Genomic DNA, 22,217 nt, shown 5'->3' with positions numbered 1-22,217 from the left:
CATTGTGATTCAAACATTTTTCTACATTGTACTCCATTTAAAGTTACCATAAAACATTGGCTGTTATTCCCTATGCTCCACGATATATCCTTGTAGTTCATTTTATACATACTAGTCTGTACCTCCTCATCCTCTACCTGCGTCTTGCCCCTCCTCCTTCATCTCTCCCCAGTGGTAACCACCAGTTTGTTCTCTGTATTTGTGAGTCTCTTTCTGTTCTGTTATATTCATATGGTTTATTTTTAGGTTCCATATGTAAGTGATAACAGAGTATTTGTCTTTCTCCTAATTGACTAAGCAGAGTACCTGGCAGGTCCATCCGTGTTGGAAATGGCAAAGTTTCAATATTTTCTATGGTGGGGTAATATTCCACTGTCTAGACTATTACTCCATCCATCTGTTGGTGGACACTTATGTTGCTCCCATGTCTTGGCTGCTGTAAACAATACTGCTGTGAGCATTTGGGTGCATATTTTTTTTTCCGCATGTATTCTTGCCTGCTTTGGTGTAGATTAGCTGACCCTCGTTGCAGGGTTTGCTTCTGGGCTCTCTATTCCGTTCCATCGATCTCTGTGTCTGTTTCTGTGCCGGCACCGTACTCTTGATTACTCTGGCTTTGTAGAGCAGTCTGAAGTCAGGGAGCATGATACCTCTAGCCCCATTCTTCTTTCAAGATTGCTTTGGTAATTCGGGATCTTTTGTGTTTCCATACAGATTTTAGAATTATTTGTTCTAGTTTTGTAAAAAAAAAATGCCATGGATATTGTGATAGCGATTGCATTGAATCTGTAGATTGCCTGGAGAGGTTTGGGTATTATCTTTCAATCCACGAACACAGTGTACCTTCTCTTTGTGTCATCTTCAGTTTCATTCTTCTTTTGTGTGTGTGTGTTCGTGTGTGAGATTTCTGTTCATTTATTTTGGCTATGCTGGGTCTTCACTGCTGCACGGGCTTTCTCTGGTTGCGCAAGCAGAGGCTGTTCTCTAGCTGCAGGATGCGGGCTTCTCACTGCAGTGGCTTCTCATTTTGGAGCACAGGCAGATTTTAGGGTGCGTGGGCTTGAGTAGTCATGACGCACGGGCTTACGGTGGCATGTGAAATCTTTCCGGAGCAGGGATTGAACCTGTGTCTGGTGCACTGGCAGGCAGATTCTTAATCCGTGGACTACCCAGAAAGTTCTTCAGTTTCTTTCATTAGTGTCTTAAAGTTTTCTGAGTAAGGTCTTCTTGAATCATCTCAGATTTTGCTTCCAAATGAATTGGTCTCGAATTTGTTCTTTGTTTTTTTACACTTGATCTTAGCCAAAAGGCCGAGAAGCAATTGTTCTTTTTTTTAAAGTTTGATTTTTCTTGAGCACATTGGGTTTGGGATGTGTGGGGAAGGGATTGTGAGCATGTTCTCTGACGCTCCTGTTGGGTGTATTTAGAGTTCATCTCCAAGGCTCCTGGAGTTCTGGAGGAGACCCGGGATGCAGGCAGAATGGAGAAATGCTTGCTCGTTTGGTTGGGTGTGTTCACAGGCAGGGGAGGTATTTGGGCCTGCCGAGGTTTCTCATCCTCTTTGTTCCCGTTATTTAGTTGTGAAACTGGAGTGAAGAAGTACGGGCTTTTGATCTGTTATCCAGGAAGATACACCCGCACCTGTCACAGGAAGACCTTTTTTTCTTTTTTTAAATCAGGAAAATTTAAAATGTCCCTGGTGGTCTAGTGCTTAAGACTCCGTACTTCCAGAAGGAGGGGGCACGGGTTCGATCCCTGGTCAGAGAACTAAGATCCCACATGCCATGCCATGTGTTGTGGCCAAAATATTAGAAAGTAAAATAAAGCATGTTTAAAGTATCCCCAAAAATGTTCCTGTACCTTTTCAAGATTTATCCTTGAAATCAGGAGAGCCTAGTAAAATTTAAGTGAAAGTGAAAGTCGCTCAGTGGTGTCTGACTCTTTGCAACCCCATGGACTATACAGTCCATGGAATTCTCCAGGCCAGAATACTAGAGTGGGTACCCTTTCCCTTCTCCAGGGAACCTTCCCGACCCAGGGATCAAACTGGAGTCTCCTACTTTGTCAGGCGGATTCTTTACCACTGAGCCACCAGGGAAGCCTGACCTTCATGGGAAAAGAATCTAGAAAAATGTGGATATATGTATATGTATATATCCACTGATTCACTTGGCCAATTCATTTTGCTGTACAGCAAAGTGATTCTGTACAGCAGAAAGGAACACAACACTGAACTAACTATATTGCAATTAAAAAAAAAAAAGCAAGAGGGGGACTTTAAAATAACAGAATGCATCAGTCCCAGGAAACTTGGTTGAACCGCTAGAATTTGCAGCTTGCAGACTACTAAATGATGAAAGGGTCCTAAGTATGATTCTCTGAAGGGAAACCGTGCCTGGAACGTGCTGAGTAGCCCTGTAGAGCGAGCGTCTGCCTGTGTGTGGAGTAGCCTCGAAGGAGAGGCCCTGGAGTGTGGCGGGGTCCCGGCGCCAGCACCAGTCAGACCTCCTTCCTTTGGGGGCTCTGTTGTCACAGCTCTGGGGGGCTCTGAGGAGCTGTAGCCCTTCCTCCCCACAGATACCCCTCAGCTCACCTTCCTGGGAGGGTAAGAGGGCAGGACTGTTTCTTGCTGTCTGCAGGGCCAGCAGACACGTAACCTCTGAGTCTGGTGGGTTGATTGGTGATTTTTCAGTATTCTTTTTGTATTTTCCATATTTCAGCACTGAGAATGCCTTACTCTGTCATCAGGAAAGGGGTTGTTACATTAAGGAGAATCTTTGTTAAGGACATATAACTGCACAGCAGATTGAAAATTGAACCCTTACTATAGAAAGCCCTTATAAATCAGCTCATAGGCCAAAGGAATCATGACTCAGCTCACATTAGGAATTTTTGGGCTGATTTTTGAATCTTGTGGAGGTTCTGGGTCATAATTCTGGGTATCAGATTTTAGTTTGCAGCCCTTGAGTATCACTTTAAATTAAAAAAAAATTTTTTTTATTTGACTGCACTGGGTTTTAGTTGCGGCATGTGGGATCTAGTTCCCTGACCAGGGATTGAACCTAGGCCCTGTGCACTGGAAGCATGGAGTCTTAGCCACTGGACTACCAGGGAAGTCCTGAATATCACTTTGGAGGTATTTGAGATATCAGAGTGCCATTAGTTATGTAATTTGTCATTAGTTATGTAGTTCGTTATGTAACTATGCCCTTAGTTATGTAGGCTCTTTAAAGGAGCCTACTTTTAAAACTTGGATTCATTTATTTTAAAGGAAGCTTGGTCTCACTGCATTAAGTTGAAACCAGCATTCCTTGCCATGAATATTTGTTTTAGTTGAATTGATGAAGGTTCAGTCACATGCTGTTGCCGGCAAAGGTTTGAGCCTCAGTCACACTCCTCTTTTTTCTTAAATGAGAAGATGAGCAGGCATTCAGAGGGCATGAAGGCTGTGTCAGCTCTTCCCTGAGACGCGCCCTCTGTTATAACTAGAAAGCTGCCAGGGCACGCCAGGCAGTATCTGTCACCTGGTGCCCCACCTCCTGGGTCCCACCCCTTCCTCAAGGCACTTGGGTTTTTTGGGTGTCTGACTATCATCTGCTCGGAGAGGAATGGGGGAGAAAGGCCTGGGTGGCTAGGGGTGCCTGTCAGAGGCTCTGTCTGACCTGACCGTGTGTGATCGTCCTTGACCTGCTGTGACCCACCCCAGCCAGGGGCTGTGACCCGCACACTGACCAGGACTCTTTTCCCAGCAGGAGACTACTGTCCGCAGCTCCTGTGAAGATGTCCACACCGGACCCAGCCCTGGGCGGAACTCCTCGGCCAGGCCCTTCTCCCGGCCCGGGCCCCTCCCCCGGAGCCATGTTGGGCCCCAGCCCGGGCCCCTCCCCTGGCTCCGCCCACAGCATCATGGGACCCAGCCCAGGGCCTCCCTCGGCAGGACACCCCATCCCTACCCAGGGCCCTGGAGGGTACCCTCAGGACAACATGCACCAGATGCACAAGGTAGGGAGCCCCGGGCCCTCAGCCCCACCAGCTGGGTCCACACGCGCAGGGGTGGGGGGTGCACAGTGTGTCCTGAGCCCCACTGCGAGCTGGCAGCCGTCCTAACCCTGGGTGTCTCATGCCTGTTGTTTTATTAATGAATAAAAGTGTCCAAATCCTGAAAGATGGCCTACAGCCCATGGTTTCCTGCTTGGCTTACCTGCGTGACTCACGGAGCACAGCAGCCAGTGCCCTGTGTCCCCACTTGATCCTGTACTTGGGTATCATTGTCCTGACCACTCACCTGGGTACATCAAGGATGCTTTAGCCAGTGAGATGAGAAAAGCCTCTTTTCACACATATAATTTTCTCTTTTTTTGTATTCCTGGGAGGTGGTTGGAGGAAATACTTTCTTATGGATAAAAAGCATCTAAAGGAAAAGGTGCCTTTTTCAAGCATCTGGGATCACAGGTGGCCATCACAGTAGGAGATGCAAGGCCTGGGGATGAGGGGTCTCTGCCTACCCCTCTGGCTTCCCTGCCGGGCTGTCCATGTGTCCGTACCCCAGTTCACTTAATCCCCTCCTGCCAGCCCATCAGGTGCAGGTATGTATTGTGCACATTTTGCAGATGAGGAAGTAGGGTCTCAGCGGGATGGTCACTCAGCAGAGCCATCTCATCCCTTTGGCTTTCCCTGACCTCCGGCACAGTGAGGTGACCCCTCCCCCCTACCCATCACCCATATATTCCTGTCAACTTGGGTGCAGTATCTGTCTGGTCATTTCTTCTGAGAAAGCTGTTGAAGCTGTTGACGATTCTCTGACCGCTGCCCTTAATGCTGACTTAGGCCTGTTTCTCCTCCGTTTCCCCTCTCTGTTTTGTTTCTTCCTGGACACCTGACACGTCTCTCAGACACCTGCCATGTGTCTGGCTGGCCCAAGAGTTGAGGTCTGGTGGTCCCCGCCCCTTCCCCTGCCTGCAGAGAGCTCCTGCCCTGGGGGAGGGGAGCCTGTCTCTCAGCTCCCCAAGCCCAGGGGAGAAGGAGCAGAGGGCAGGCCCCACCCAGGGGTCTGCTCAGCATCCCAAGGGCCCTACGCTCCTTCTGGTTAGGAAGCTGGCCCTCTGCTCTTGGCCCGCGCCTTTTCCTCCTCCTCCTTTCACGGTACACATTGAGCTGTGGCTGACTTTGCCTGGCCACCTCTTAGACCAGAGAGGTGGACATTGGCATCCGAGCCTGGGAGGGTCTCGGAAGACGTCCACTTTGCCAGCCATTCCATGGGGGGAGCGCTTAGTGCTGAACATCAGGAGGGAGGCTGTGTGTTTCTGTCCCACCAAGATCTGACCGTGTCTCCTAGGAGGGGCAGAACGATGTTACAAATGGCCCTCTCCCCGCTAGCAGGCAGGAGGCCGATCTGGGATCAGTGAGGACATTTGACTGTTGCTCCTGTACCTCGTGGGCAGGAGTTACTGCCTGTCTCTGATTTACAGTCTCCCGGGCTAGAGGGTCCCTGTGGTCACAAGGTCTTGTTGTGACGGCTAGAAGCGCTCCTGACCTGGAGCTCTGTGCGTGCTTCCCTTGTGAGATTTGGGCCATCAGAAGCTGTCCCCCACCTTCCCCTGGGGTCCTCGTCCGGCCGTGCCCGTGCCCCTAGGTCACCAGTCTGCAGGTCCCCTAATTGGCGTTATTTCACGCACAGGCTTTGACACCTAAGTAGGCATCAGGACCACGTCTTGGACCTAAGCTTGGCCATGGCGGCTCAATAAGTGCCTGGTGACTTGAATGCACGTTTTCAGTGACCTTGAACTTCTCTCGTGTGGTGCATTTCTGTGCTGTCTCTTCCCATGCCCCCTTGCTGATCCTGCCTTGTTGTCCACTCTCGCAGCCAATGGAGTCCATGCATGAGAAGGGCATGTCGGATGACCCCCGCTACACCCAGATGAAGGGGATGGGGATGCGGTCAGGGGGCCATGCAGGCATGGGGCCCCCACCAAGCCCCATGGACCAGCACTCCCAAGGTACGGTTTCCTTTCTCCTCTTTCCTCATGTTTCTCGCCCTCTGGAAGTCCCAAGCTCACTTTCTTAAAGGAGTCACCCATAGATGGATTCCGAGGACCCAGGACAGTTGAGCCTTGTGGTATACCCTGCCATGGAGGGCTGTTGAGCTTGGGCTTAGCTGGCGCCCTGTTCAGGCCGTCTTGTCCCAGAGCAGCCCCAGGAGAGTGGATACTGGTGGGATGAAACCATGTTCCATGCCAGCTGTTAGACAAGGGCTGGGCAGGACAGGGTCCTTAGGACAGTGGCTCTGGTGTCACCCAGGAGTGTATTAGGAATGTAGACTCTGGGAATTCCCTGGAGGTCCTGTGGTTAGGACTTCCACTGCTGGGGCCCTGGGTTCCATCCTTAGTTCTTGATCTGGAAAACTAAGATCCTGCAAGTCCTGTGACGCAGCTGGAAAAAAAGGAAAGAGAAAGCAGACGCCTGGTCCCTGCTTTAGACCTGCTGAGTCAGAATCTCAGGAAGGGGGCAGGGCTGGGCTTTATCTTTGCTCAATGGGGGTGGCTTCCTGTCAATGGGGCTGGAAGCTCAGGGGCTCTGCAGGTAAGGGAAGTGAGGGGAGTGGATCTGCCCAAGGTGAGGGGCAGGGAGGCGGGCCCAGAGAAAGCCTGGATTTTTTTCACCTCTGCTTTAATCATTGGCAAGTTACTAAGTGGGCCGAACCAAGCGCTATGCAGGCTGCCAACCAGGCTGTGAGCGTGTGCCCTCTGGGCGTCTCTGTTTGAATCATGAGTACAAAGTCATTTGGCTGTCCTTGTCTCAGGGTAGTGGCCAGTGTAAGCTGGGCCCCATCTTTTCCTTAAAAATCACTGGAAATGTGCTGCCAAGTGACTGCCCAGACCCATGTCTCCCCACAGGTTACCCCTCGCCCCTGGGCGGCTCTGAGCACGCCTCCAGTCCGGTTCCAGCCAGTGGCCCGTCCTCGGGCCCACAGATGTCATCTGGGCCTGGAGGGGCCCCGCTGGATGGTGCTGACCCGCAGGCTTTGGGGCAGCAGAACCGGGGCCCAACACCCTTCAACCAGAACCAGCTGCACCAGCTCAGAGCGCAGATCATGGCCTACAAGATGCTGGCCCGGGGGCAGCCCCTTCCCGACCACCTGCAGATGGCCGTGCAGGGCAAGCGGCCGATGCCTGGGATGCAGCCACAGATGCCAGCTCTACCTCCACCCTCCGTGTCCGCAACAGGACCCGGGCCCAGCCCTGGACCAGCACCTCCAAATTACAGCAGGCCTCATGGTAGGGCCCACCGCCCCGGCCCTTGGGATGGGGAGGGATCTCAGGGCCAGCCGACAGGAATGTGGACATGTGCGTTGGCAGGTCTGGGCTCTGCCGTCCATTGGCTTCCCCGGCACCAGGGCTGCTGGTGATAAATGGTGTTTCTCTAGCTCCCTTGTCTGCTCTGGCGCCCACACCAAGGGGCTCCTTGTTAGATGTGTCCCCTGGAGCCAGGGCTGCCCATGGTGGGGGCAGGGTGTGGGACCGGTGCAGGTATAAACACAGGACACGTTTTATCCTCTGGTCTGTTTCTCCTTGCATGTAGGTATGGGAGGGCCCAACATGCCCCCTCCAGGACCCTCAGGCGTGCCTCCTGGGATGCCCGGCCAGCCCCCCGGAGGGCCTCCCAAGCCCTGGCCTGAAGGTGAGTTCCCTCCGTCCTACTGACACGTCTGTGCCCTGACTCCCACGTCGAGTTCATACTGCGCAGACCCTGAGATGAACCCGGTCAGAGAGAGTGGGTCGGGGACACGTCTGCTGCTTCTACCATCTTCTTTGGGTCTCACCTGGCCTAGCTTGGCTCCCAGAGCCTTGGGTTTGGTCCCATTCCTCTCTACCTACCCACCCTGGTCTTCTGGGTCACAGTGACCCTGGGGTCTCTGAGCCAGTAGCAGGAAGAGAGGGACAGTAAGGTATGAGTCCACTGTGCGACTCAAGTGAGAGGCTGCAGAGCAGACACCATCCTTCAGGATGTAGTGCCCTGGGCCCAGAGGTCACGGCCAACCCCTTTCCCTCCCGAAAATGCCCCCAGCGCTGTGGAGGCAGGCTGGAGGGCAGGGTGACTCAGGGTTTTGTCACCCTTGTGTTCGGTGTAAAATGTAGTTAGTACTTATTTGAGGGTTATATCTGTGAGGTCAAAGCTGTGGATAAAACAGACTCATTCCTGTCGTCTTGGGGCCTGAGGATCAGTGATGGGCATTGAAGAGCCAGTCCTGTAAATCAAATTCTGCTGCAGCTGGGGTGGGTGAAAGGCAGGCTCACCCCATACCCACCCCGGGTCGGCACCTGGACCAGTAGGGGCTTTGGGGAAGGGATGTGCAGGCTGAGACCTCAAAGAAGAACAGGGAGCCAGACCTCTCAAAAGTGAGGAGCCATGGGGCAGTGAGGGGTCGGGGGCTGGAAAGCTGCCCAGCCCGTGTCAGCCTTGGGACGAGCTTGTCCCCGGGGCAGTCAGCACCCCACAGGCTCTTCACCTCCCAAGGCTGACCTGGGACTTAACGTGGTGGCCCACTTCTTGTCTCCCCCCAGGACCCATGGCGAATGCTGCTGCCCCCACGAGCACACCTCAGAAGCTGATACCCCCCACAGCCGACAGGGCGCCCCTCACCCGCACCCCCTGCTGTCCCACCCGCTGCCTCCCCTGTGATGCCGCCCCAGACACAGTCACCGGGGCAACCAGCCCAGCCTGCCCCCATGGTGCCGCTCCACCAGAAGCAGAGCCGCATCACCCCGATCCAGAAGCCGCGGGGCCTGGACCCCGTGGAGATCCTGCAGGAACGGGAATACAGGTGAGGTCCTGCCACCAGCCAGGGGTGCCCCCCCAACCCTGTCAGCTCTGACACGCATTGATGGTGGTGCTCAGTTGTAAAGGCCAGTGGGGTATGCAACCAGAGGTCTCCCTCCTGCCTTGGTCCCCAGCCTTCTAGTTCCTGGTGTGTGTGCATCCTTGCAGAGAAACCCCACGTGTGTCAGAATAAATGTGTCCACACAGCTTAGTTTGGGTACAGGGGATTTATGTGCATGAGGAAATTTCATAGATTCTGCAATACTGCCCTCCATGGAGGTTGTACAGATAGATACGTGTTAGAATGAACATGCCTGGTTCTCCTCTCCTATCCAACTTTTGGCTCATCCACATTCAAAAAGTCTCCTGGCGAGCTTTGCTGTGGACGTTTCTGAAACGTCACTTCCTGTCAGCACTGTGTGAGGGGCCTGGCACACAGTAGATCTGTATCACCCTGTCCGACAGTTCTGGAGGTGCCTGAGATTCACTCCCTGGACGCCTCATGCTCCCACTGTTTCTCCATTGTGTTTATAATCTCTTCAGGGCTGGCCTCCCTGAGTAATGGCAGCTCTGTCCAGGGAGGGGGCCTTGCCTCATTCACCGCAAATCCCCAGATACATCAGTGACTCAGCTTAATGACAGTCTTCAGAGTGTATCTCCAGCTGTGATGAGCCCTGGAGCTCCAGCGCCTGGGCCCGGGTGCCTCCCCTCCTGCTCCATCCGAATGGCTTAAAGATGGCCTGTCCATATGGCCCGTCTCCCTTCTGTCTCTGTTCCCATGTACCTACCATCCAGCACCAAATGGGCCATGGGACCTTGATCCTTGCTCGCGGTGTCCCCTTGGTGAACTCTCAGCTTCTTTTCCCTAAGCGCAGTTCACCCTGCCAGCTGGCCCGCACTCCTCCCCAGCCTCCGTGCTCGCAGCCTTGCCTGTACAGGCTGTTTTCCCTCAGGTAACTTACATTACACCTATTTCTTGGGTTAAAACTGGCTTCCCATTATCAATTTTGCAACCCTTTTGTCTTTAACCCCTGCCCAGTGCTCTGTCCTCACCTCCTTGACTCTCCTGGTTCCTCTTTCTGTTCAACAGGTTAGACTCATTCCTGCTCCAGGGCCTTTGCACGTCCTGTGCATGACTGCTTGTGGTTATTTAAACTTTATTGCCAAGGCCTCCGTGTGGGAGAGACTCTGTCTCCCACACCCCTCATCTCCAGCCCTTTCTTCAAAGTACTTCTTTGGAATAGCTGTAGATACTTAATTTTTTAATTTCTTTATGGCTTTTCTTCCTGATAAACTTATGAACTCTGTGAGAGCAACCAAGAGCCCTGGTTAGTCTTGTTTAATGCTGAAGCCCCACACATCGAGTATTCCTTGGCATACAGTAGGTGCTCAGTAATTAAGTGTGTGAAAATATGGGGATTATTCCATTTGAACTTCATGCTCTACCCCGCCCTTTTTCTTTTTTTGGCTGTGCCGTGCAGCATGTGAGATCTTAGATCCCCAACCAGGAATTGAATCTGTGCCTCCTGCAGTGGAAGCACGGAGCCTTAACAGCTGCACCTCCAGGGAAGTCCCCTGTTTGAACCTGAGACCAAGCCTGTAGGGTTGCTCTGAGGGGTCTCCCCACTTCATAGCTGAGTAGATTTCCAGGGCCGGGATGGAGGCCCCGGCCCGCCTGACTCCAGAGATTTGCTCCCACTGCTGAAATGCCAGAAGCCGGCTGTGCGCTTTGAGCTTTCCTGTGTGCTGCGGCTCCTAGGGCCTCTGTGGCTGCCGTCCTGTGCGCAGTCTGTTGTGTGCATCCTTGCTCTGCCCTCTCCTGTCTCAGAACTAGTGTTGGACTGGTGAGATCTCACGTCATGGGTCATTTTTTCCATCTTCGCACCCTAGGCTGCAGGCTCGCATCGCACACCGAATTCAGGAACTTGAAAACCTTCCCGGGTCCCTGGCCGGGGATTTGCGAACCAAAGCTACCATCGAGCTCAAGGCCCTCAGACTGCTGAACTTCCAGAGGCAGGTGGGCGCAGATGTGGGCTGTGGGGTTAGGAAGAGACCCTTCCTGCCAATACTGATGCTCAGATTCAGAGAGATGCTTACTGGGCAGTTTTTTTTTTTTAATCTTTCTTTCGCTCTGTCTCTTTCTGCATTGGGTCTTAGTGTGGCATGCAAGATCATCGTTGCATCACTTGGGATCTTCATTTGTTATGCACAAGCTCAGTAGTTGTGGCATATGGGCTCCAGAGTGTGCCGACTCAGTAGCTGTGGCTCGTGAGGTCTCTAGGTGTGATTTGAGAGCTTGATAGTTGTGGCTACAGGCTTAGTTGTCGCAAAGCATATAGAATCTTAGTTTCCTGACCAGGGGTCAGGCTTGTGTATCTTGCATTGCAAGGCAGATACCCAACCAGCAGACCATCAGGGAAGTCCCTGGGACAGTTATGAAGTATACCCTGACCCTTAAGCCACAGTGCTCCCCCTCACAGTCACCCACTGTCCCCGCTTCCTCTCCTCGTCCTGCCATTGGAATGAGCAAGTGTGGGCCTTCCTTAAGGTGGCCGTGGCCAGCTTGCAGCAGGAGGCTTGGATGGGTCTATTTCTGAGGGTCCTTTGCTTTTGAATGAGCAGTAAGAACTTTTGTGTGTGGTTGCGGGAGGGCAAAGCTGGAGACCTGAAGACGTGAGAGGCGCTCTCTGGGGGTCCAGGGGCAGCCGTGTCCTGCACTGTGGGTGCCTGCTAGCACTGCCCCCCCAGGTCCTCTCCATGCGTGTGTTTGTGCTCTCGGGTCCTCCTGGGTGTGGCAGCCCGCTGCCTGGTTTGCATTGTGGAGGCACGTGGGCATCACCGAGTTATACCAGTTGCCAATTTCTCCCCTTCCTTCCTGAAGCTGCGGCAGGAGGTGGTGGTGTGCATGAGGAGGGACACAGCCCTGGAGACGGCCCTCAACGCCAAGGCCTATAAGCGCAGCAAGCGGCAGTCCCTGCGCGAGGCCCGCATCACCGAGAAGCTGGAGAAGCAGCAGAAGATCGAGCAGGAGCGCAAGCGCCGGCAGAAGCACCAGGTGCATCCCTGGGGTGCAGGTCGTCAGCCCCGCACTTTGGGGTCCCAGTTTTTGTCTGCACACACAGTCTGCGTGTGTCTCTGTTCATCATAACAGTATTCTAGGCGCCGAGAGTACTTCAGTGAACAAAACCAGTAAAGACAGTCAGGGAGATGGGCTGTAATCAAACGCACATATGACGTTTGGGGAGTTAGTAGGGTGTCAGGAGACAGGACATGGGGATAGACAGAGATGGAGGAGCCATTCACACGGGATGGTCGTTCAGAGAGGGCCTCCTCGAGAAGGTGGGGTCTGAGCAGAGACCCGAGGGAGGAGCCACACGGATGTGTGATGACAGAGGGTAGATGCAAAGGCCCTGGGGTTGGACGGCACGCTGGTGTTGCATGTGGTCAGAGTGGGGGGAGCGTGCGTGAGGGAGGGAGGGAGGTGAGGACAGGGAGGTGATGGGACGGGCGTGTGGGGCCCTGTGGCAGAGGGAACCACTCAGGCTTGTGCTGGGAGTGAGGTGGGCGCCACGGAAGGCCTGAGCAGAGGCAGTATCTGAGGTGGTTACAGGGTCTGTCAGGGAGACCAGATTCTCTATTCAAGCAGGGTTTGGGATTATTTTGTCTGTTTACATTTATATTTATGTTTTCTGTTTTACTTAATATAAAAAGATTTGTATTTTCTAAAGTTTTTCTCCAAACAGTGTCTGTTATTGGCATAGTTTAAAATAACAAAAAGTCAACATTCAGCGATTAACCACTGTTAACTTCTTGGTATATATCATTGCATTCTTTTTTTTTTCCCTCTATATAAACACAGTAGTCATAAGTTAAATAGCTGTCTTTAAAAAATATGTAGACATGTTTACCTGTTGAAAGTATTACTGAAGTCTACATTGCCTTCTGTCTCCGAGTGCTCAACATTCAGTGGTTTATGAAACCATTTCCCTGTCTTGGGACACACAGCGTATTCTCCACTTCCCACTGTTAAAAGTGACGCTGGACTAGGCATTCTTGGACTTGAATTTTGGCGCCCATCTCTGCCATTTTTCTTAAATCCCTCGCAGCGATGGTTTGGATCGGGGAGGGGATGGGGGCGGATTTTGCAGTGGTCGGTGGGCCCTGCCAGGTTGTCCCAGCCAGGGCAATTGCCCTGGCTGCTGAGGCGGGGTTGGAGGGGGGCCCTTCCCACCACATAGTCCCCACAGAGAATGGTGGACCTTGTCAGCAGGCAGTGTCGCAGGACCAGTTTGATCACACCCCCTTGGTTTTTCACCAAGCCCGCTTTGGAGTTTTGTCTCCCTCGGGGCAACATCCCGTAGTCAGTCGGCTCTTCACTTTGCGCTCTGCAGGAATACCTCAACAGCATTCTTCAGCATGCCAAGGATTTCAAGGAATATCACAGGTCGGTCACAGGCAAAATCCAGAAGCTCACAAAGGCGGTGGCCACGTACCACGCCAACACCGAGCGGGAACAGAAGAAGGAGAACGAAAGAATCGAGAAGGAGAGAATGCGGAGGCTCATGGTACAGTCAGCCGTGGTGACCTGGGTCCCTTCAGGAGGGTGATGGGTGTTGGGAGCCTGGGGATCAACCACCCAGGATTACGCTGGGGCATTTTGCTGCTTAGTGTTAGAGGTGGGACAGAGGAAGAAAGGATTTGGGAGTCTGAAACACCTGGCCCCAGGTCTTTGCCTGGTCACCCTGATTGTCAGTGACCTCTTGACCTCAACCAGTTAGCCAGCTGCTCTGTGGTCTCTGAAAGCTGGAGGTGGCACTGCCCCCTAGTGGGACAGCCACCTAGTGTGTGCCCAACCTCCCCACCCCTTTGCATGTAACCACGTATTATTCACGGAGGGTTCTCTGATTGGGCCAATATCGACAGCCCTGCTGCGTGGACAGGGACCACAGTAGTAAGGAGGACGTGGTCCCTTCCCGCGTGGGGTCATGCTGGCCCTAGAGAGACAGGTGCCCACAGAGACAGACAAGATGGTTTTGGGGGGTGAGAAGTGCACAGAGGAGAACAAAGCAGAACCAGGGAGTGGGGATTAACTGTGTGTTCCAGGTAGGGTGGGCCTGACCCACGACTGCAGAGCTCTGGGGCGGGGGGTGTGCCTCCCAGCACAGGGGAGCCAAGAGCATAGACTCGAGGCAGGAGTAAGCTATGTGTGGGGCTCAATCAGTACCCTCTAGAACAGCGTGGTTCAAGGCAGTGAGGTTGGAGTCCCACCTCCAACCTCCTGGCATTCACGGGAGGCCTGGCAGGCCATGGAGGGCTTCGGCTTTAATTCTGACCCTGAATGGGAGGCTGTGAGCTAGAGGAGGGCAGTGTGGTCTGATGTCTTCTCAGAAAGCCAGGTGGGAGAGTAGTGGTTTGGAAAAGGTGGAGAGAATAGTTGGAATTTGGGTGTCTTGTGAACAGAGGGGATGGGGCTTTTTTCTCCCCAGTCTTAGTCTGGCCACATTTCATGGCATGTGGGATCGTAGTTCCCCAACCAAGGATCGAACTCATACTCCCTACAGTGGAAGAGTGGAGTCTTAACCGCTGGACCGCCAGTGAAGTCCCAGGATGGGCCTTTTAAATGGCTCCTGCAGGACCACGTCTGTCCAGCTGGGCCCTGTGGGGCCTGGTAGGGGTGGGAATTGGGGACGTTCTGCAGGGGAGTTCATAGATCACATCAGTGAAGGGCGTGTATAGAGCACAGTGTAGGCCATGAGCTCAGTGCTTCCTAAATGTGGGTCTGGCCACTGGTTAGCAACACCCCACAGGCTTCTGAGTCTGTTGGCTGCCCTGGGTGCTGGTGGACAGGTGAGTCACAAGCTTCCGCCGTAACCACCCGCTTTTGCAGGCCGAGGACGAGGAGGGCTACCGAAAACTCATCGACCAGAAGAAGGACAAGCGCCTGGCCTACCTCCTGCAGCAGACAGATGAATACGTAGCTAACCTCACGGAGCTGGTGCGGCAGCACAAGGCCGCCCAGGTCGCCAAGGAGAAGAAAAAGAAGAAGAAGAAGAAGGTGCGCCCCTTGGTGGGGCTGGAGTGGCTGTGTGTGGGCATGCACCTTGGCCTTCTCTGTCAGGGGCTGACTGTCTCTCTCTTCCCTTCCAGAAGGCAGAAAATGCTGAAGGACAGACGCCTGCGATCGGACCTGATGGCGAGGTGAGCAACCAGGGCTTTCTTGTTGTGGACATGCCAGCCCATCCCCGGAAGTTAGGTCAATTTCACCCTTAAAGTTTTTTTCGTTCTGAAATTATGAAATGTATCGTGCTGTTAAGAGTCCCCCTCGGTCCCCTGCCACCCCCCCACCCTTCTTGCCCCCACTCTCCAGAGAGCACATCGTTCACACGTGGGTGTGTTTCCTTCTGGGGCTTTTTCTGTTCATGGGCTGTTATTTCTTTCTTAGTTCTTTCTTTAAAATTTTAGACTCCCCAGAGAGGTGTAAGAACAGTACAGAGAACCTTTGTGTGTTCATCACCCACATCCCCACTGTTGATACTCATTTTTTATAAGCCATTTGAGAGTCAGATGCCAACATGGTGGCACTCTGCTGCTCTGTATGTTTCATGTGTACATCCTAAAAACAAGGCTGTTCTTTTCCATAAGTGTACAGCAGTCAAAACCAGGAAATGAACATTGACGCAGTGCTGTCATCTGATCCACAGCCCTTGTATGGACTCACAGTTGACCCTCCGGTGTCCTTCACAGCAGCAGGAAGCCCTGGAGTGACTCAGGGTCCTTCTCCATGCATCACATGGGGAGTGTGTGGCGTAGATTGCTTCCCTCAGTGCTGACCTTGATCCCTTGGTGTCAGCCTAGGCGTCTCCAACTGCAGTGATTGGAAGTACGCTCTGGGGAGGTACTCAGACTCTGGAGATACTGTAGCGCCTGAAACCTCCACCCACTGTTCCAGCGTCCACTGTGTTTGCCTGCATCAGTTTTTGCCATAACGGTTGCAAGATGGTGATTTCTCCAGGCAGTATTCCTTCTGTGTTTATTAGTTGGCTTTCTGCAAGAAGGGAAAGTCTTCCTTTTTTCTTTTCAAATTGGAGTGTGCTTAACAATGCTGTGTTAGTTCCTGCTATATCCCATTTAGGTCAGCTCAGAGCATTTAGTAGAGTTCCCTGTGTTATTTAGCAGGTTCTTATTATCTGTTTTATACATGTGTGCTGTGCTAAGTTACTTCAGTCATGTCTGACTCTTTGTGACCATGTGGACTGTAGCCCACCAAACTCTTCTGTTCATGGGGTTCTGCAGGCAAGAATACTGGAGTGGTTGCCATTTCCTTCTCCTGACCCTGGGATCAAACCCACGTCTCTTAAATTTCCTGCATTGGTGGGCAGATTCTTCACCACCTAGGAAGTCCATTTTATACATAGTAGTGTATATGTGTCAGTCTCAATCTCCTAATCCATCCCAAACCCTCTCTTCCCTCGTTGGTAGCTATACATTTGTTGTCTACACCTGTGTCTCTATTTCTACTTTGCAGATAAATTCACTAGTACTATTTTTCTAGATTCCACATATATGCATTAGTATGCGGGATTTTCCTTTCTGACTTACTTCACTCTGTGTGACAATCTGTATGTCCATCCATGTCTGTGTAAATGGCACAATTTCATTCCTTTTTATGGCTGCATAGTATTCTGTTATATACATGTACTATGTCTTTTTTTTCCGTATCAGTATTGTGTTATTGTAAGGGTTCCGGTTTCTCCACACCTTTGTCAATACATGTTATTGCCTGTCTTTTTTAAAAGTTTATTTTATTTTTGGCTGCATTGGATCTGAATTGATGTGTTGGGGCTTTCTCTAGTTGTGGCGAGCAGGGCCTACTCTCAGTTGCAGTGCACAGGCGTCTCATTGCAGTGGCTGCTTTTGTTGCAGAGCACGGGCTCTAGAGCCGGGGCTCAGTAGCTGAGGTGCACAGGCTTAGTTACCCGTGACATGTGGTATCTTCCTGCACTGGGGAGCGAACCTGTGTATCCTGCGTTGGCAAGTGGATTCTTAGCCACTAGACCACAAGGGAAGTCCTGCACCACATTTTCTTTATCCATTCCTCTGCTGACGGACACAACCTTCTGTTCTTCTTTATTTGGCTCATGGGCCATGGTTTGCCGACCCCTGGTACCGACTCATGGATTCTCATTTGGTCTAATGGATTTACTTGGTTTAATCTTTGCACTGTCATTATATATTTTGATGCTCAAGACTGTTCCAGTTTAGGCCAGTGGGAACCCCTTCACCTTAACTCCTGTGTCCCTCTGCCCCATTGTTCTCTGAGGGCGTTGTGACTTCCTCACACACCAGAATGGCCCCAGGCTCATCTGCTTTCCCTCCTGAACTCAGCCATTCCTCCAGGGAGCCCTGACTCCTTTCATCAGAAAAGAGTGTTTGGAAACCATGATCTACGTGTGCTCATTGTTACTGAGCTTTCATTGTTTGGGGGCCCTCAGCGGACATATCTAGGAAATAGATGTGTGTATGCACGCACATCCACTTTAGTAGTTACATGTATTAACTAGTTATATAAATTAAAAATGTTGCAGTTGCACTGATACCTCCAATTCTAATCCAATACCCTGGCTTCGTTCTCTCCTTCTCCTGCCCATGTTATGATAGCCCCAAACTGACTCCTGTCTGCCACAGTATAATCCCTTATTCGCAGAGTCCTAGAAGGTGCAGGAAGTACATTCAGAGTGGCTAACGTGCGGTCAGTGTTTGTTTTCAATTTAAAATATGTGCTCCAGGGACTTCCCGTGGCTAAGACTCCGAGCTGTCAATGGGGCCTGAGTTTGATCCCTGGTCAGGGAACAAGACCGCACATGCCACAACCAAGACCTGGCACACCCGAGTAAATAAGTTATTATTTTTTAAGTATATGCTTCAGATCCTTTGTTCAGAAGATTAGTCCTCCCAATTGTGAGGTTCCCCCCAATCCTTGTTGGTTTTATTTATTTGTGTGCATGTATGCTCAGTCCCTCAGTTGTGTCCGACTCTTTGTGACCCCATGGACTGTAGCACACCAGGCTCCTCTGTCCATGGTGTTTCCCAGGCAAGAACATTGGAGTGGGTTGCCATTTTCTCCTCCAGGAGATCTTCCCGACCTAGGGATTGCACCTGTGTCTTTTATGTCTCCTGCATTGGCAGGGGGATTCTTTACTACTGGGCCACTTATTTACTCCTCACTTATTTATTTAGTATGTGAAATATTAGCCTGGTCCCAAAGTCAGAACCATGCAAAGAGGCCCCCTAGAGAGGGGCTACTATCCCCACACATCCGTCTCTTCCAGAACATTCCTTTCTGCCTCATGAAGGCAGCCATTCTCACCTGACACACTCATGTGAAAAAAAGATGTGAGATGTGCAAATGAACAGTGTATTGTCTACCCTCTCCCTGAACCCCTCCTCTAAGCCCCTTCCCAGAGGGAAGCCTTGAGTAATCATGGGAGTGTGTGCTCTGGGGTATCTGCTGTATACATGCCTCTTGGAGGTTTTCTTTTCCCCGCCTGGTGCTGTATTTTAGTTTTTCCAGTTTCACTCTGTTTATTTATTTATTACCCTCACCATACTCTTTTTATTTATTTACTTGTGAGATTTATTTATTCTTTTTAATGTGGATCATTTTTGAAGTGTTTATTGAATTTGTTACAGTACTTCTGTTTTATGTTTTGGTTTTTGGCCAAGAGGCATGTGGGATCTTAGTTACCCTACCAGGAATTGAACCCACACCCTTTGCATTGGAAGTGCATTGGAAGTCCAGTAACCACTGGACGGCCAGGGAAGTCCCACCTGACTCTTTTTAATGTCACTGTATTAGAGATGTGGCTGTTGCTTGCTTCTTTGAATCATAAATGCGATACTTCTCCTTGGTGAAAAAATGATAACATGAAATGTGAATGTAGTGACGACGTGAGAAGTAGAAGCCCCCATGGTGCTTGTTCTCTCATGAGCGTGCATGTTGATTTCTGGTTGACGTCTCTCTCTACACCTTTCCCAGAATCTTCGTGCTTGCATTCCCTTTGTTTTGTTTGGGAACCATTTGGGTTAGTCTACACATAGCAAGACTTCTACTTGGGAGAGTATCTTGGACCACTTTCCATATCAAGCCATTAGTTCTCTTATTTTTTTGTATTGACATACTTAGAATCTCTTTCATCGTTCAGACTGATAGCTGTTTAAGTTGCTTCACATCAGTAGATACAGCAGACACCCTGCACCAGCCAACTCTGATGGACCTGTGTACCTCCTCCCTTGTTGGTAGCTCTTCCCCCTGTTTGCTTTCTTTTTTACACGCACATTGTGGTAATGAGCCTCCTTGTACTTACCTTTTGATGCTCTCTTAGCTGGTATGGCTTAAGCATCAGAAATACGTGTTTTTATGGTTATCGAAGCTGGAAATTCAAGCTCAAGGTTCAGCAAGGTTGATTCCTGGTGAGGACTCTGTTCCTGGTTTGTAGCCTCCTGCCTTTTGGCTGAAAAGAGAGCAGGCTCTGGGGTTTCTTCTACAGTCACTAATCCCATCATGAGGACCCCACCTTTATGACCTAATTATGACCTTATGACCTTAACCTGGATTACCCCACCCCCTCACTCCCACAGGGCCCTGTCTCTAAATATAGTCACATTGGAGAGTTGGGGCTTGAGCTTTTGAGTTCCAGAGGGGACACAACCTAGCCCATAGCGGTTGGCACACTTTTGCCTATTGGCCTGATTCCAGAAATGAATGGCTATAGTGATTAACTCACATAATGTGTTGATACTTATTCCACAGGGTTTTATTTGAAATATTGAATTTTTTAAGAAGAGATGTGGGCTCGCATTTGACCACAGCACAAAGCCTTCCTGAGGCCATTTGGGGCATTCGTATGGCGGGAAGCTGAGGCCCAGGGAACTCTGGAGGATTGCCACTGCAGCTGCTCATCCTGTTACAGTGACAGGAAGCACTGCTCCATGGTGGCTGTTGGTGGTCCACAGCCTTGGCTGGACATCATTATCACCTGGGGAACTTCTGAAAATTAGAGAGGCCTGGGGTGAGGACCCCAGGGCAGTTGAGTCAGGATTCTGGGGATGGAGAGGTCCCACCATCAGCACCCTGATTGCTCCCAGGAAAGATGCAGGGGTGACAGTCACTGACCGAGGCAGCCTGCAGAGCTTGTTTGTGGGGTGGTGGTTAGGCGGTTTTACAGTCCATGGGGTTGCAAGAGTTGGACACAACTGAGCGACTAAACAGCATCAATAGTCTCTACTGAGGGTCATTGTAGGTGGTGAGCACAGCCTGCAGGGAGGTTTGGGAGGTAGTAAGTTCCTAGTGGGTGCAGACAAAGGTTTCCATCTTCATCCTCATCCTGAAGGTCTTGCCAGGAAATGTGAAGGATCTGTTGAAGGGGAAAACTTCATCTGAAGTCAGTATCTCAAGAAATCAAGGAATTAAATATTTGTTGCTACAAGGAAGTTGTTTGATTTTTCAAAGATTCTAATTAGCTGTTTAACAAAAAAGAATGAGGACCTTTGATGAAGTCTACAAATCCAGTATGAATGGAAGCAATCAAGGGCCAGAAGAATGGGAATAGTGTAGTCACTTGGGTCAAAAAGGAATGAATACAGAAGACCTTGTTTCTTCTGTGTGGAATTGATCTAGGAGAACACACCAGAAACTGATTGTGGTGGGCACCTGTAGAGAGAAGGACTGTTGAGTTCTGGGGTGGGGATGCGGAGAGTCCACACTCCATCTTCTTGAATCTTGGACTGTATGATTTGTTATTGAGTTGGCCAAATGGGTGTCGGGTTGGCCAAAACGTTGGTTTGGGTTTTTCAGTCCCATCTTATGGGGAAACCCCAACCAATGTTTTGGCCAACCCAATACCTATTTGAAAATCAAAAACATTTATGTCAGTTATTTCCAAGACACAGCTGTTATCAATTGGTTACATATATTTTTACTGAGTTATTAACATTCAGTAACCCGGCTTGTGTGCCATTTTTCTGGGCTGGAGTTGGGGTGGGTGGGGGGCAGTTCCCAGATGGCCCTGGTGCGTGGATGGACGCCCAGGGTACGAACTCTGCAGAACCTCATGTCCTGCGTGTGACTCTCTTTCAGCCTCTAGACGAGACCAGCCAAATGAGCGACCTCCCGGTGAAAGTGATCCACGTGGAGAGTGGGAAGATCCTCACAGGCACAGATGCACCCAAGGCCGGGCAGTTGGAGGCCTGGCTGGAGATGAACCCGGGGTGAGTGGGGTCTTGCGGGCCAGTGGCAACCAGCATCCCAGGTTGAAAGGCAGCCTCGTTCCACGGGAGCTAGCCGCCAGGGGTGGTCCTGGTCGCGTTGGGACCAGGCTGATTTGCTAAAGAAAGTGAATCATGCTGGTTCTGGGGAGTTTGTTTTTTTTTAATCTGTGCTGCATGACATATGGGATCTTAGTTCCCCCACCAGGGATTGAATTCGTGCCCCCTGCATTGGAAGCTTGGAGTCTTAACCACTGTACCTCTAGGCAAGTCTCCTGGGAAGATGTATATTACAACACTGATTTTTTTTTTCCCCTCTCCAGGTATGAAGTAGCTCCAAGATCTGATAGTGAAGAGAGTGGCTCAGAAGAAGAGGAGGAGGTAAGAGTTCGTTTGCTGACCATCCAGGCCCTCGGGGCTCTGTGGTGTGACCTCTACCACCATGGATGCTAAGCTCCTCTTCCACTCAGGCCAGGCATCGAGTTGGGTGAGAGATGGGCAGGGGGCCGCTGAGGCTGAAAGTTGGTTTTTGAGAGCCACATTGCTTAATATGGTAGCCTCTCATCACACGTGACTGTTTCCACTCTAACTTCATTAAGTAAAATATAGATGTCCTCAGTCACACTGGCCATATGCCAGGCACCCAGCAACTCTACCCTCCAAAAAATGCCGGTATGAAGTTATGAGCATGTGATCGTGAGCATGCAGATTTTGCCCCTTATCATCTGTTCTTTGAAAACCTTATACATGATTGTATTTATTGTGCGTATTCTCTAAGTCGTTGAATTATGCCCTGTGAGGTGATTTTTAGAGTTTCCCTGGTTGTCAGAGCTCAGATGAGAGTCTTGTCCCTTTGTCTGTCCTGGCCGGCCTTGGGAAGGGTGACTGGGAGGAAGCCTGGGGATGCAGTGTCTGTGGGGAGGGTTCCTTCTGCACGGTTACCCCCAAGAAGGGTACTCCTTGCACTCCCCCATCAACTGCGGTGAGGGTGGCTTACAAGGCTTTTAAAAAGCTTTCGCCCCCTCCATGAGGTTAGAGAGAATTTTAACAGGCATATCTTTGCTTATTAAAATCAAACATTTTTTCAGGTGTTACTGACCACCTAGATTTCTCCTTTGAATGATTTGCTTCACTTG

At 51.0% G+C, this 22,217-nt stretch overlaps 1 protein-coding gene across 1 annotated transcript in view; it reads left to right on the top strand.

Annotated features, from left to right (window-relative positions):
• Positions 1 to 3,780: 3,780 nt before the first annotated feature.
• The window catches only part of SMARCA4 (SWI/SNF related, matrix associated, actin dependent regulator of chromatin, subfamily a, member 4), a 74,044-nt gene continuing 55,607 nt past the window's right edge, over positions 3,781 to 22,217 (top strand). Inside the window, 13 exon segments of the mRNA XM_027547702.1 lie at positions 3,781 to 4,002; positions 5,864 to 5,996; positions 6,894 to 7,274; positions 7,579 to 7,677; positions 8,562 to 8,611; positions 8,613 to 8,821; positions 10,708 to 10,834; positions 11,699 to 11,872; positions 13,209 to 13,382; positions 14,705 to 14,872; positions 14,965 to 15,015; positions 20,954 to 21,084; positions 21,405 to 21,462. Coding sequence (XP_027403503.1) covers positions 3,781 to 4,002; positions 5,864 to 5,996; positions 6,894 to 7,274; positions 7,579 to 7,677; positions 8,562 to 8,611; positions 8,613 to 8,821; positions 10,708 to 10,834; positions 11,699 to 11,872; positions 13,209 to 13,382; positions 14,705 to 14,872; positions 14,965 to 15,015; positions 20,954 to 21,084; positions 21,405 to 21,462 — 1,977 coding nt within the window.

Source organism: Bos indicus x Bos taurus, chromosome 7, assembly GCF_003369695.1.
Source record: "Bos indicus x Bos taurus breed Angus x Brahman F1 hybrid chromosome 7, Bos_hybrid_MaternalHap_v2.0, whole genome shotgun sequence".
Classification (NCBI taxonomy): Eukaryota; Metazoa; Chordata; class Mammalia; order Artiodactyla; family Bovidae; genus Bos; species Bos indicus x Bos taurus.
The sequence above is the reverse complement of the archived record's forward strand: the minus strand, read 5'-3'. Positions and strand labels throughout refer to the sequence as shown.